This window comes from Cydia fagiglandana, chromosome 15, assembly GCF_963556715.1.
Source record: "Cydia fagiglandana chromosome 15, ilCydFagi1.1, whole genome shotgun sequence".
In the NCBI taxonomy this organism is placed as follows: domain Eukaryota; kingdom Metazoa; phylum Arthropoda; class Insecta; order Lepidoptera; family Tortricidae; genus Cydia; species Cydia fagiglandana.
In genome coordinates, this window is record NC_085946.1 from 9,009,356 (window position 1) to 9,025,596 (window position 16,241).

At 38.2% G+C, this 16,241-nt stretch overlaps 1 protein-coding gene across 1 annotated transcript; it reads left to right on the forward strand.

Moving 5' to 3' along the window:
- Nucleotides 1–2,395: 2,395 nt before the first annotated feature.
- LOC134671306 (probable 4-coumarate--CoA ligase 1) lies at nucleotides 2,396–16,211 on the forward strand. Its single transcript, XM_063529131.1, has 9 exons — nucleotides 2,396–2,701; nucleotides 4,949–5,159; nucleotides 8,044–8,190; nucleotides 10,559–10,759; nucleotides 11,702–11,810; nucleotides 12,429–12,655; nucleotides 14,405–14,583; nucleotides 15,140–15,295; nucleotides 15,903–16,211. The coding sequence occupies exons 1-9, from the start codon at nucleotides 2,459–2,461 to the stop codon at nucleotides 16,191–16,193; spliced, it is 1,764 nt and encodes a 587-aa protein (XP_063385201.1). The 5' UTR covers nucleotides 2,396–2,458; the 3' UTR covers nucleotides 16,194–16,211.
- The last annotated feature ends 30 nt before the right edge of the window (nucleotides 16,212–16,241 follow it).

Here is a 16,241-nt window from a genome sequence, read left to right on the forward strand (position 1 = left end):
AAAGAAAATTTATCAGAATTAATGTCTGATTTAGATAAATGTGGTCGCATTTGAGTGTTGTGTTTGATATTTTTGAAGCACAACACTAGGTAGTAAAATTGATTGTTTTGTTATAAGAATAAATTGTGTTAGTAGGCACACAAACAGCGGAAACTGCAATTTTACTCAAGTTTTGAAACTATTTTGCTCATTTCATGAAGCAATCGTTTCTTAAAACAATTTTGCCTAATCACTTGCTCTAATCACATCTGAAAATATTGATCAATCAACTTTACGTTTTTGGCAACGAAAATATTCTTCTCTAAGATAAGAAAACTTACGTAAAATGTTAAATTTAGATGCTATTTCTCTTTCTAAGATAAAAACAGAAGACTGTTGGCGTAGGTAACGGTACAGTCAAAGAATTTAATTTCCGACCCATCTTGTCACAGTGGCAATCAATATTAAAGTCGCTAGAGACCTTATACAGGGCCATACATTTTTGCACTTTTGAAACATTGACAGAAATAAAACTATACAACATGTTCTTAATTTTTCTTATCCTTTCTGACAATAACTAATTTGATGTTATTTTTTTTGATGTGCATATTTAATGCAGATGTATCGAATTACATCATACGTATGTATGATGTAATTCGATACATCTGTCGAATACGAAGTATATATATCCGTCTCGTCCTTGGCACTCCTGAAATTGACTATATAAGCTTCCAAAAACTTGATGACACATGCTGCCCCGGAATCATGGCTATCTCATCGTCAATGTTTTGTTTTAATTAGGGTACTGTCACCAGTTTACTAAGGTACAATCGACTCTTCAGACATCCCCACAGAAAAAATCACAAATTGTAAGGTCTGGGCCTAAGTTGAAAATAATCAAGGAAATTACTTGACTAAAAATTCAGTGGAATACGTGAAGATGACGTGAGACTTTTAGTTCCACAGTTGCATGAATTTGAAGGATAAAACAGCAGGTCATAGAAGCAACAAGATGGGGCACTATGGGCATATGTCGAACATGAGTTTACTGGCAGTCAATCCTTTTACCATCAAAAAGCCCAGACCTTACACCTTTCGATTTTTGTGGGGATATCCAAACCAAAGAGTCGAGTGTACCATAACTTAATAAACTGATGAAAATACCCCAATTAAAACAAAACATTCACGGTGAGGTACCCGCGATCCCCCGACGCAAATGTCAGCAAGTTTTCCAAAGTTCACACTGTAGTCGATTGCAGGAGTGCGACGAGACGCAGGCAATCAAGATGATGTAATTTGTTTAAAAAAAACATTAAATTGTTATTAGGCTGAAAAAATTAAAAAGAGAATAGCATTTATAGTATTATTTTTAGGAATTTATAAAAAGTGCGTAAAGTTTTGGCCCATCCTGTACTATCATTGCGTCAAAGTACAAAATTCATGGGAAATTAAATTCTTCGACTGTACAGTCGACGTCAAAGAGAAATTTACAGCCAAAGTAACAAAAAAATGTTTACACGACCTAAATGCTATGACAATAAAGTCGTGTAAATAATTTTTTGTAACGTTAGTCGTAAAGATCTCTTTGACGTCGACTGTACCTGCAAATATATTTCCAAGAATTTGCTGGTGTAACAGATTATATTACAATATCTTCCATTGCAATAATTATCAGAATAGTAAATATTTCCGAAAGGACTGGAACCATTTTTTTATTGTTGTATTTTATTTAAATGAATTATGTATTGTAACCACTGTAATAACAACTCTTCTATCATTAGCAAAATGACAATAGTGCTATTAGTAAAAATAATTTGTAAATTATTATCTAAGTAAGTGTAGGTATGTACACCTACTTGTATCGCTAAGATTTGTAAAGTTCCACGAGTAACTACAGTAAAAACAGCAGTTTTTAAATTTTAATTTGACTTTCTTCCTGATACATCTTTATAAAACTCAGCCTAATAGACAACATATAAGGTATTAATTACATTTTCAATGTAAAAAATGTGTTCAAATCGCATTATTAACTATTTATATTATGACAGTTCAATAGTTTATATTATTTTTAGTCTTACAAAAAGTTACAATATAAACGGGTAGTGGAATATTTTTGTCTGAAACAAATAAAATGGTTGTTGTTATTTTTAAAAAGTGTTATCATTTCGACGTAAATATTTTTATCAAAAAATCGAGATGTGTTGTTTGTTTTTACGGGTTTCAGCTAAAATATAGAAAGAGTTGGACCTTGCCCCCGCGGGCGTGCGGCCGTCAGACTCGGCTCGTTCCGATCACACCCAAAGCTGAAAAACCAGTATAAGGGCGTTATCTGGTTACGCATAGTCATTATGGATTTCGAGGTTACGATTATACTGGCTCGTTCAAGAACTCTAATCGCTGCAACCAAAGGAAATACTTGTTCTGCGCTCGCGCCACGCATTCGTACGCCGCTTCTTCCCGCGAAAACTCGCGCGCAACCATGTCTCATTTGAAAGTTTTGCGCGGCAATTTCGTAAAGATCCTGAACTCTCCCCCTAAACTAACCCGTAAAACTAAAATACTTCGGAATGTGTTAAATAACAGGTGCTTCGCTACGAAGACTGCTCCCGTCGTCGAGGGCAAGTATTTGACTTCAACATGGGGTGAAATTGAAATTGGGAAAGAAACTTTGACGGATTACGTGTTTCGGGACATCGAGTTATGGTCGGATAAGCCTTGTGTGGTGAGTACTTTTAATTTAATATTTATATTTGTTTAGCAGATGCCATAGACATTTTTGTGTTAAAAAAAGTTGTTTTTAGGATTCTGCATTGTTAATTTAGTGTTCAAATTACACCTGCGTAAGTAAATATGAGTAGTTAGTTTGCAGGAATTTACTTGATTGAAATGCAAGCTAATGCATAGAACAATTAATCAAATGACGGCAAATGAATGCACGTGCATAACGTACATTGCATTGCTCCGATCATCAATTTAGTTATTTACATGCAGTACAAAGTTCACTGCTCCGCCATACGGATGCTAGATAATTATAAATAGTCCCTATCCGAAGGTTGAGGCTACGGTATAACGCTTGGCAGCCACGCGGCGGTCTTGACAAAAAAATTCAACAATAACATTATAACATCTCTTCCGCAATTTTTATGGACCAAGGTAGCATCGGAGACATGCCTGTAAACGTTCACATAACGAGACCGTTAATTATGTTTAAAAAGTAAGGTCGCCTTTATGATCTCGGAATGCTCCAGCAAACTTGACATTTTTTTCGTCCCCTCCAGCAGGGAACGTGTTAACATGATCAATCTGCCGTGATACTCGTATTTTGCGCCCATGCGTTAACTACTAAATACATACATCCTGATTGACGAATTCGTTCGCTCGCTTCGTTTCGATCGAAACCGAGATAATGACCCAGTTTCCGTTTTCCGACCATCGGGCAGTCCCTAAATTAGGTGAAATCCATTGTTTATTTTATGTTAAATAAAAAAACAGAGTATAAATACAACTTGTCAATTTTCCAAAGTTCTCCAGGCGTAACTTTCACAACTTTTAATACCAGTCCGCATACTCGTATGTGGCTATGTCGGTTAGTCTGGCGTCCTATTGATAGCGTGGCTGCAGACCCAGTGACTGTAAATAAACAGTACCACTAGACTTCACGCGTAGGTGTGTAGTAATTGCAGATTAGTCAGTCGCAAATAGAAAATGCAACTAACCCGCACAGTGCATAAACCGACTGCAGTTTGCCAGCTTCGTTGCGATATTTTGCAAGGTTTCGTGTCGTAACTAATCAGTTTTCCGTGCAATTAGAGCATCAATGATAATTTTAGTTATTATCATGAAAAATACATTAGGTACTATTACGACCGGAAAGTAAGAGATTGACGACTGAGTTCGATATATTTACTTGCGTGTTGGCTTTGGACCGACTTCAATATATCTATTGCAAACGCTTAGAAAAGGAATAAGAGTTTTTATCATTTTTACTAAGTAAATTTTATTTCACAAAGGTTTTTTGACTAAAGAGAAATGACAGATTTCATCAAAAAGTAGCGGAGCCACGCCTATTTTCTAGCTCCTATAGTAATTACGGTTTATTAGGTAACTTGTGTGTTTGGGAATTGTTTCAAAGTCGTTTACGCGGATGGAATATTGCCAATTCAAATCGAGTAAGAATCGGTTATCTCAATAGCATAGGTGATTGACCATTGACCCGATTGAACGCTATCTTAGGATTTGTCTGAAGTTATTAGTTTCTGGCTATTATTTATTTATGTAATATTTTCTATTACCTATATGCTTTTTTTTCTGTATCAGCCCACACAGCCCGATTCAAACTAAGATAAAAAGGTGACGTTTCTTCAAACAAAAAAGCACTTTTGACTCTGACATAGCTAATCCATACATAATGTATCTAGACGTAATATTTGACGTATCTTATAGTTCGAATCGGGCCGACTATTAGAGGGCCTACCGCGATAATCGTTTACACCGCGCAACACACTGTAAACAAAAACATTTTTCATGGATGCATGAATAAATTGATCTAAATGTGATCTGTTTGCGTCACGCGACCAAAGTACGACTATGTCGTATTGTTACGATTGTACGATTCAGTCATTTGTTTTCTACGAAAAATATAATATTCTCTATTATTAGCCAAGAAGTAAAGCGCGACTCGGTAAAACTATTATCTTCTTGGTACCTACCTTCTAAGTAGGTACTTTTGCAACGGACTCTACTTCGGTGGAGTTCCTAACATATTTAGGTACATGTTTAATATACTTACTATTTACCCTATGTTTTGACTTTTACACTACAATTTTTAGGAGTAGGTTCGGAGATCTCCTTTACTTTGGAATCGTAAAAAACCTTACGTACGGTATGCAAGTTTACTAAGTACTAAAGTTTAAGCTTTAACGACCTGTGTATACTTATAATCAATGTCATAATATAAGATTATATCCAGACATGCGGCGCATCCGGGCGCGGATACGACTACAGCATGATGCAGCTGATGATCGAGCGCTGCGCCAACGGCCTCGCTGGAGCCCTGAAGATGAAGCCAGGAGAGAAGATCGGGCTCATCCTGCCCAACCTGCCCGAGTTCGTGGTCCTCATCTACGGAGCTATGAAGGCTGGATTGGTTGTGACGTTTGCGAATCCTTTATACACCGCTGGTGAGTGCATTAGTAATTCTATGGTTTGGTAATAAGGTCATGGGCGTACGCAGCATTTTTTAAGGGGTGGGGCAGAAGTAGGGGAGGCTGGGTACGTTGCAACAGGGTACGGTTGAAACAGAAATTCTTAGCTTATGGTCAGAGACCAGGGTGGGGCAACCGCCCCACCTTGCCCCACCGTGGGTACGCCTATGAATAAGCAGAATAAGGTTGATAATCGAATGCTGCACATGGTCTCGTTAAGCGTCGGAAATTGAAACGCTGCGAAGGTAGATCTCACCCTGCCTGATCTGCACGCGTTTAATTACGTTCGTTGTCCTGATCTTATTTTTCCATGGTCGCTGGTAAAATATGTGATAATTAAGTAATAGTACTCTACACTTTACGGCTGTTATCACACTGGGTGCATCCGGAAAACTTAATAGTGATGTGATTGCCGCCTGATCTTTCTTCCTGACCTAATTCCATTGTACATTCCTAATTGACTTGTAGAAGCAGTGCGAACATACTTAATTGTCAGAGTAGGAGACGCAGTTCTAAAGTCCACCATAATATTGACTCAATGATATTGAGCTGCATGTAGGACATGTAGGTGACATGTAACAATGATGGTTTTACTTTAGGTACATATTCGTTTTTGTCGGTAGGTATATTAGGCTATTCTTATTTGTAAACAGGTCAATGACTTACCTACAGTAGATACCTACATGCAGTTACGTTGTAACACTTGTCGTCTTGTATTTGCGCATGTCGTGCCAAATTTTTGGAAAATTTTGAATTAATTAAAAAAAATTGCTACCACAGTAATTGCTTTGTTGTGTTGTTAGGTGACTTAACCTTTATTTACCAATGTTATATTTCTTTTTTTTAAGAGCTTAATATTCTAAATTAGATTTCGTTCTAGTGCAAAATTAGAGCATACTCTGATAGGAAGAACTCTACATATTTACTCGTACATACTTCTGATACCTCTGATACTTCTGATAGTTATATATACATAATGTAATGAGAACTAGTAGGTAGGTATGTAATACTAAGCAAAACGATGGTATTTGATATTGAGGTAAATCGCAAACTGATAACATCAACATATTTGACTGTATAGTGTATGTGATCGAATAATGCTTTTATAATCACTTTTAATGCCAGAGTAGCAAGGGCTGTTGTCAATGTCACATTGGTAAATAGGTTACCTACGATGACTCAAATAAAATAATACTTATCTACAGACACAATTATACCTACTCCCTTTGTACTTTTTGTTATGACATAATCATCATCATTATCATTTCAGCCTATATATGTCCCACTGCTGAGCACAGGCTTCCTCTCATGCGCGAGAGGGCTTGGGCTATAGTCCCCACGCTAGCTCAATGCGGATTGGGGACTTCACATACACCTTTGAATCTCTTCGCAGATGTATGCAGGTTTCCTCACGATGTTTTCCTTCAGCGAAAAGCTAGTGGTAAATATCAAATGATATTTCGTACATAAGTTCCGAAAAACTCATTGGTACGAACCGGGATTTGAACCCGCGACCTCCGGATCGAAAGTCGGGCGTCATATCTACTCGGCCACCACTGCTTCTATGACATAAAAACCTAATTAATGCATCGAGATTAATACCAATTTAAAAATTTAAATACGCATCCAGAGCCATCGAGCTCAACGACCTCGTAGCCTAACTGGTCGGTAGTGACAAGTGACCCTACAAAGCTCGAGGTCGTGGGTTCGAATCCCGGCAAGGGCATTTATTTATTAGGTGGTTATTACGAATATTTTTTATGGTTCCTGAGTTAAGTAACTATGGGTGTTTTCTATAATCTATGTTAATCTGTGAAAGACTGTCCCTAAATATTTATTTATTTATAATAACCTACGAGTATTTATGAAGAGTTTCATTCATCTCGTGCTGCTGATATCAAGGTATCATATATTTTCTAGACTGTACACAGACATGCTTATCTCATGACATGTGTAACTTTATATCTCAGAACAATCTGTAGTAGTCGCACGCTCTGTATTGAGTAAACACCACTTAGCGCCAAGATAATTATGATAAAAGAGGTAATCGTGGCAGGTTCAAGGTTCATATAATAATAATCGTAAATTGCTAGAGACACTGCTCCACTTGATAATTGCTTGTAGCTCTTATAAGTAGTTATATATAAGATAGTCCAAGATAAAATCACAATGTTTCTGTTTACTAGGCTTACACTACCTATTCATTGACTGACTATTCAGAGATGGTTTTCAGATTTAAGGCCCGTTAGCCGCAAACCGTCTGTCACCGTTAAAGCGTTCGCTAAATTTGATTGTATGCGAATTTTTATAGAGTCAGACCAAGAATAGTCTGCAGCGGATTTGATAGCCCACGCAGTGAAAGTGTTATTTTAAACGTCAAACTTCTATAAAATTATGACGTATATAAATTTGCACTGCGTGGGCTATCAAATCCACTGCAGACTTTTTTTGGTCCGACTCTAGTACCTACTCTGCTCAGTCGTGTTGATCAGTCTGTCAAGTGTGATTTGAGCAACTGGCACTAATGGTTTTAGGGATTTGAATTTTCGTGCTTTCATCTTCTCATTATCTAGTTAGATCGCTTCACAAGTTAATAGTTAAAATCTCAGGACTAGTCAATCGTTAAAGTTCAGTGGCTAACTATACCTACTTAATCATCTAACCGCAGAAGCATTAAGTCGACTTTTTGGGATTACTAAAAAAAAAATAGCGCCCTTTCAGACGGTCTCTAACTTCGTGCTTAAGTATGCTGATAGCAATCGAGATCACCCCCTTGTAGTTGATTCACAAGCGCCGCTGATTACTTACGTGTCTACATTATGAGCTCAATGCTTACAACACCTGTGTATTTGTTTCGCAGATGAGGTGAAAAGGCAATTCACGGATTGCAATGTGAAATGCATCGCCACCATCGAGATGTTCATGCCCGTAGCCACCGAGGTGGCCAAGTCTCTCAAGGACTACAAGGGCACCATTTGGGTCGGCAGCGATGTTGAACACCAGGATGGTAAGTACTACATACGCCCTGTATCTGAACGAAAAGTAATTACTCAAACTCGTTCATGTTCAGGTCATACTAAGCAACTTTTAAATTGGGCCCAACCCCGGAATCGCGAAAAAAAAATTACGCTCCCATAGGGAATTTTTACATCAGACCAGCAAAATGTATGACACATCCAATTTTTTCCGCGTTTTCGGGGTTGGTCCCATAGTAAAAGTTGCTCAGTATGACGTAAACATTAACGGGGTTGAGTAATTGCTTTTCGTTCAGATAGATACTGTATATGTGACGTTGTCAACCAAAAGGTACCAGACACAACAAATTTCGTTCTTATGTTAAGCGACAATGTGGTACCTGTTGCTTGAGAACGTCACATATTTTGATCCTATAAGGCACGTTCACATTTAGTATCTGTGTTAGGTCCTAATAAGTTAGTGCGTTTATGAATAAGGTTAGTTGATAAGTATACGTAGTTCGGTTTTTAAGGGGTAGGGGAGGCTGGGTACGTTGTAACAGGGTACGGTTGAAACAGAAATTCTTAGCTTATGTTCAGAGACCAGGGTGGGGCAACTGCCCCAACTTGCCCCACCGTGGGTAACGCCCTTTGAAAAAGGTCTTAACAATCAAGATTGTTATGTAACAATTATTGTTATGTTATGTAACAATATGTAACAATTATTATTCTAATACGATCATTTATATTCTTCTGCTTTCATAAGTAATAGTTACTGATTTTTAAAAAGCGTTTTTCAATCAAAAGTCTAGATCGCTTACCTAATTTAGGTTACCTAATTTTTAGAGCAACAAATATATTTGATTTATAGTAGTCAAGATATTTCAATAATTTTAATAACAACATTTAGGAAGTCATGAATGAATAAAAATAAGATTGTAAAATTTAATAAAAAATAAAATATAATAAAAAAGTATACCTAATAATAAATTATTTTTGGTCATAAACCGTGAAATAAAGATAATTAATTTAATAAATGAGCAAAATTGTTGTATAAAATCCGTTTAAAAATATTGAAATAATCATAATATATCTATATCACAGTCTTAAAGTTAATCAAAACAAAAATAATAATTGCATTATAAAAATAGTTCACATTTTGTTTGTATTGCATTATTAAATCCAAAAAAAAAAGTTAAAATAAATTGTAAATAATTAAAACGCATTTCATCTCGATAAATTGTAAACTTACGATTAAAAATATAAAAAATTCAAAATAATAATAATGTATAACATGCAGTATATATATGTTTTTTGTTAGTTAAAATATCTTCTAAGGACCTCTTCTCGAGTAAAGGCCTCCTCCATACTCTTCCAGGTGTCTCTATCTCTTGCTTTTCTTATCCAGTCTTTTCCCGCCACTCTGACAATCTCATCGTTCCATCTATCTTTCGGCTTTCCTTGCATTCTTTTATTGGGCGGGCCTGTCCATGTAGTGATTTTTTTTGTCCATTTGTCGGCGTTCATACGGGCAACATGGCCAGCCCACTTCCATTTTTGTTTCTTACAGTATTCTAGAGCGTCTATAACATTCGTTTTTTCCCTGATATGGACGTTGCGTATTCTGTCTTTTCTTTTAATATTTAAAATGCTTCTCTCTAAAGCTGCTTGACATGTTCGAATTTTGTGTTTGGTGTCGTTTCCATATATCCATGTTTGGCTGCCGTAGGACAGGCAGGGAAGTATGCAGGAATCTAGAACTTTTTTCTTTAGTTTTATAGGGATTCTTGATTTCAATACTTCTTTGTAGCTCCAGAATTTATTCCATGTTATGTTTATTCGTCTATTTAATTCGTCCTGATGTCTATTTTTGTGAAATGATATTTGTTTTCCCAAATAAACGTATTCTGATACATATTCTAGTGCCGTGTTGTTAACGTTAATGGGTAGTTTTGTAGAATTTGTCATTACTTTTGTTTTTGTAGTGTTTAGTTTTAGGCCAATGTTGAGACTGACTGTGTTGAGTTCGCATATCATTTTCTGCAGTTGACTAGCTGATTCTGAGAAAATAATGATATCATCAGCGAATCTAAGATTAGTTAAAAAGTCGCCTTTTATGTATATGCCTTTTCCCTGCCAATTGAGCTTTTTCATTATATTTTTTGAAAACGAACTATAGCGCCTTGAAAAACAAAAATATCAAAAAAAGCAAAACGGTCCGACACAGAAATTGACGATATTAATCTGTGTTGAAAAAATCATTGCTGTAGCATCAAAACCTACGGAGGAAATAGTCGAGTACGTTCGTATGGAGAAATGACCACTCCTGTTGGCTCTTAATAGACGTCAAGATCGCTTCTTTCTAATGCAAAAAACCGAACTATAGTGAAGTAACATTCAATCAATTCAATCAATTTACAGGTGTATACGGACTGAAGCCCCTACTGATGGCGGACCACGAGGCAGATCTTCCAGAAGTGAACGCCGACGATGTCTGCCTCATCCCCTACTCTAGCGGCACCACAGGCATGCCCAAAGGAGTCATGCTCACGCACAAGAATCTCGTGTGCAACCTCAAGCAGGTCCAGTGGCCGAAGATAATGAAGTATGAGGGAGAAAAGGGTAAGATTTTACAAGCTTTTATTTAGTTTCACCTGACCGTTGTCTGTAATCGAATCTTGCAAGTTAAATTTGATCCACTTCCCGGTTTCCGATTGAGCTGAAAATTTGCATGCATATATAAATCAGATGATAGTGCCATATTATGGTACCATCGAGCTGGTCTGATGATGGAGACAGGAGGTGGCCATAGGAACTCTGTGATGAAACAACGCAATCTAATTGTGTTAGGGGTTTTTAGAATTGTCTCGATGAGTATAAGTTTTCTGTCGTAAGAAAAGTACAGTCAGCGATAAAAGCTTGTACCAAAAATGAAATTTTTGCCAAAAACTTATTTTAAATATTGTTTGCTAGAATAGGTTGGCACACTTTAAAACCCAGACAAATTCATGCATGTCTGTAATATACAGAGAACAGTTTCTTAGAAAAAAAGTCGCGCTCGCTTATCACGACGACAGTAGCCTTGCGTTGTAGAATTTAATATTCAAGTTTGTTTGAGGTTGTACAGTCGCCATCAGATACATGGGAGCGGCCAAGGGGCTCATAAATATCTGAACACGCCTATATTGTCAAGGCGTTAGAGTTCGTGTTCCGATATTTTTGAGCACCTTGACCGCTCCGATATATTTGATGGCGACTGTATTACGTGAAAATCGGAATACGAATAACCGCAATTCAATTCGTTATAATATGCATTAAACAATACTCATAAATACGTTCATTACCTAATCGGCATCTGGTTTATCCTATTAATTAAGTCCAGTGGGCTAGTGCGTGTAGGTACAGTCACATGCAATAATATGTTACTCTTCGAAGTCCGCAAAAATATGTGACACGCTCATGTACAAATAAGATCGTATCAGATATTTTTGCGGCCGTCGTTGTGTAACATATTTTGCAGGGGACTGTACTTTATGAGTTTATGATATTATTTCTGTGTTTCAGGCAAAGGCGACGTGGTGCTAACGGTGCCGCCATTTTTCCACATCTACGGATTCAACGGGGTGCTAAACTACAACCTTGCCCTCGGCTACCATGTTGTCAGTATGCCTAGGTAAGTACTTGACTTCTTTTTACATCTATTTTTAAAGTTATATGGTCCTCGCTTCCAGTACGGGCGGCCTACAACTCATATTACATATTATTCATGATCGACTTAGCGTTTTTGAGACTGAACGCCGCAGTGAGCTCGACAAAGAATGACATGAGCTTTAAGGCTCGGCCGCCAACCTCAATTTCCTACAATTATATAGGTGGTGTGATGACGTGCCCAAAATGTGCTCGAGTATTTAGCAAGAAGATACGGTACGTAAGCCACCTAAGGGCGCACCAGAGAGTGGATCAGCTACACTCTAATAATACGAGTTAACCCGTGGAGCGCCCTACTATCACACGTGTGCTGGTAACTAGTTCCATACTACGGTAATTCTGGGGCGCTCCACGGGTTAAAAATTGCCTATTCCAGAGCTCACAGTCTCTGTGGCCGAAAGCGGTCAGGAGAGCAACATCAACATCATCATCATTACTTTGTTTTAAAATTTGCATTTTCATGAATATTTCGTATTTTATAAGGCCCAATTCTGAGTGATACCTTTGTCCATCAATGGTCTTTCACTGGGGTGTTTTCACAATGCCAATCATTGTAGGTACCTAATATATTTATATTTTTTAGATTTACCCCAGAAGACTACATCAGGTGCCTATCGGAATACCAGCCCACGACGTTGTTCGTGGTGCCCTCGCTGCTCGCGTTCCTCGCCACGCACCCGTCCGTCAAGAAGGAGCACTTGCAGTTTGTGGAAACCATCATGGTGGGCGCGGCGCCTACTACGGACAGCATGCTGGAGAAATTCCTGCTTAAATGCGAGAAGACTAAGGACGAGATCCGTTTGTTACAAGGTTTGTGTTATTTTAAAGCTATAGGACAGCGGTCGGCAACCTTTTAGCAGCCAAGGGCCACATAGAGTTAAGGGATCATCCATTAATTACGTCACACGAATTTCTAGGTTTTTTGACCCCTCCACCCTCCTTGTCACACTTGGTCACATTTTACAAATCCCTCCCCACCTGGTGTGACGTCACATTTTAGGCAATTTTTTGTTTTCAACGAAATCGACATTATTTTTTTAATAAAAAAATATTTTTGGTAAAAGAAATATTAGTAATACACAAAACTAATTAGGAACGAAAATTACCTATGTACTTCCAAAACCTCATTATTTCAATGTACAGCGAATAAAAAAATATAAATTAATTTTCGGTTACTGATGAATAGTGAATATAGTGATGAAGTTAAAATGACGTCACAATGTTTGTGTTTTTCACAATTTTCTTGACCCCTAAGGAAGTTGACACGGGCCGCACTTTTGTTAATATGTGTGACTTTATCAGACATTGTTGTTTGACAATATTACATACAAAATAGCCAGGGGGGCTCGCGGGCCGCAAGTGAGAGGGTCGCTGCTATAGGACATGCCGACATTCGATTCGTATTGTAATGATTAGGTATGCGCAAAAGCGGCATATATTATCACATATTTAAACTTAGCTACGCTAAACAGTCTGTCACCGTTAAGACTTTCGCTAAATTGTATTGTATGGGAGTTATGGGAAATTCCGAATAAGTCAATTTATGATATCACGTAATGGACCTGTGGTGATAAATTGAAAATATGAGTTCAGGTGCTTATTACTTAAACAAACAGGTAAATACGAATGTTTCAAGTTAAATTGCCTCACCACGAACAATAAACATACCTAATAATAAAGGCATTTATTTTTATTAGTCATGTATCATGTATTACATGTATATGTAAGTATATACCTACCTACCTATTATAGTATCGAGCTCAGCTATAGGTAAAATGTTGTTTCGAGAAAGTTAAAAGCAGATAGCGTAGTACTTTTGTATAAGTATCTCTATTATCTGTCATACATTAAAGAGCGATAAAAACGAATACTGCGTTAACTGCTTTAATGTTTGAATTTCGTATTTATGAATGCCTTAGCGGTGCCACTTATCCATAGATCTATCGAGAAAAGGATTGGTACGGCCGTGCCTCTTTATTTTGCTCGACTAGGGGGTAATTAGGGAGGCGACTAGGTCGACAGAGCTGAGATGGATAGGACTACCTATCCATCTCAGTAACCGTCATTGAATCACCCTAAAAAAACAATTTTTTACCAATTTTTTTTTTCTTACGCCCAACTTTGGTTGGAATATGTTGATAGCGTAATCGAGCATCTTTATTCAATACGAGCCTAAAAAGGACTTAGACACATCAAATAAGGTAATTCTGATTGCTCTTACTATATTGCTATGTAACTGAGCCAATATTTACATGAAAAATAATTATGCTAACTAATTGATCCTAGCAAATCAACTAAGCTTGATATTTATTGAATCAACCTACGTTACATAATTATGCATACACATTAATAATAGCTTATACAATTGTTAGGATTAATCAATACCTTCTTTATTAGATCAATGACAGATACACTTATTGTTTGAAGTAATCAGCTTTCTTTGATTTATATTAGATCGTAATTGTTGTAATTAACTTAACGTCAACTAAGAGACAACTGCTCTTAGTTGGTCGTAATTTTTTAGAGAACAAATCCCAATAATTGGAACTTTGTTTACAGGTTACGGCATGACAGAGAGCGCACCAGTAGCCCTGATGACTCCATACGTGTACCCCTACAACAAGGTGGGGTCAGTGGGGCAGCTCATCCCCAGCACGCAGGGCAAGATCATCTCGCTCACCACCGGCGAGATGCTGGGCCCGCACAAGTCGGGGGAGCTGTTAATTAGGGGACCGCAGGTATGCACACACGGAACTGCAGATGTTGGGGTTCGACTCACTTGTTAGTCAATCTAATTTGAACCTTGTAAACTTAGGCTTATATTGCATGTTTGGGTGGCAGCGCAGCACCTATGAATAAACCTATACTGCAAAACGTAATTCAAGACCAAAAAAAATTAGACAATGTTGCCACTGCAATAATTTGTTTGTAAAATAGTCAATTCATCCCATCATTTCAATCATGCTAAGATAATTTATTTATTAGTAATTTTACTCCTACGATTTAAAAAAAGTACTTCGACCGAATGGGCACCCCAGATCAACCGAGGCAGAGGCAGACCAAAAATGAGATGGCGAAAGGACTTTGACTCATTCTGTGGCGACTGGCGGGAGCATGCACAAAGTCGTGACGAGTGGCGAAAGACAGGGGAGGCTTTTGCCCGGCAGTGGGACACAACATAGGCTATTGTAAAACAAATAACTTCATTACTTTTCAAACAATATAGGTTATATGAAACAAGTAGGTACCTATTAATCGGTGTTCTAACACTTCTAACGCTCTTAAATGGCGCAGGTAATGAAAGGCTACTGGAACAACGAGGCAGCAACCAAAGAGACGCTAGACGCTGACGGCTGGCTGCACACGGGCGACGTGGCGTACTACGACGACGACCAGTACTTCTACATCGTCGACCGCACCAAGGAGCTCATCAAGGTCAAGGGTAACCAGGTACGATATAATATACATCTTGGTTCAACACACGAGGCGGCAACCAAAAAGACACTGGATGCCGACGGCTGGCAACACACTGGACGTCAGATATCGTCGACCGCACCAAGGAGCTGATTAAGTTAAGGGTAACCAGATAGGTTCAGTTGCAGCAGGTTACTGTTTTTTGGCGGGAGCAGCGCATGCCACGAGCGAGTGGATGGGGTGTCGATCTTCATTTTCAATACAAACTTGGCGGATGGAGATGAGCGAGCGCATTTTTTTACCTTTGCGGGCCAATTTCTCCCGGATAATTAAAATACCTACTCGGCGGCAGTGTCAACAGCCGTCTTCAGAGATATACCTATGCATCTCTTTATTCACACGGGGTCTACATCGTACCATCTCTTGGGGGGGTTATTCCCACTAGTTACCACCAAGTTCTTACCAGTGGTAACTACTAGGATTTTTTTTCCCACCTTTTACCACTGGTAACTACTGCGAAAAAAAATCCCACTAGTTAGTTACCACCAACTCGGCTTGGTTGGCAACCTCATTTTCCAGTTTAGCCTTTTACTAACTACTGACTTGTACTGAAATGTTATTATTATAACGTCTTCTGTCCCAGGTATCTCCTACGGAGCTGGAAAGTGTCATAATGGAACTACCCGAAGTAGCTGACGTGGCGGTAGTAGGCGTGCCCCACGCTTTAGCCGGAGAAGTGCCCCGAGCGTTCGTCGTTCTGAAGCCCAAAAAGACTCTCACAGAGAAGCAAGTCTACGACCTCGTGGCGTCTAAACTGACTAGGTACAAGCATCTTGAAGGAGGAGTCGCCTTTCTTGACTCTATCCCAAGAAACGCCGCCGGTAAAATCATGAGGAATGAACTCAAAGTTAGAAGGTACTCTCCTAAGAAGTGAGGTGTAAATAACTTGTACATAGTATTATAGCAAATTGTATAGAAATAC

Excerpts from the sequence above, each read along its gene's own strand:
- LOC134671306 (XM_063529131.1), top strand. The coding sequence starts at position 2,459 with ATGTCTCATTTGAAAGTTTTGCGCGGCAATTTCGTAAAGATCCTGAAC. Across the intron at positions 10,760-11,701 it reads GAAGTATGAGGGAGAAAAGG|GCAAAGGCGACGTGGTGCTA; the intron begins GTAAGATTTTAC and ends TCTGTGTTTCAG. Across the intron at positions 12,656-14,404 it reads CGAGATCCGTTTGTTACAAG|GTTACGGCATGACAGAGAGC; the intron begins GTTTGTGTTATT and ends CTTTGTTTACAG.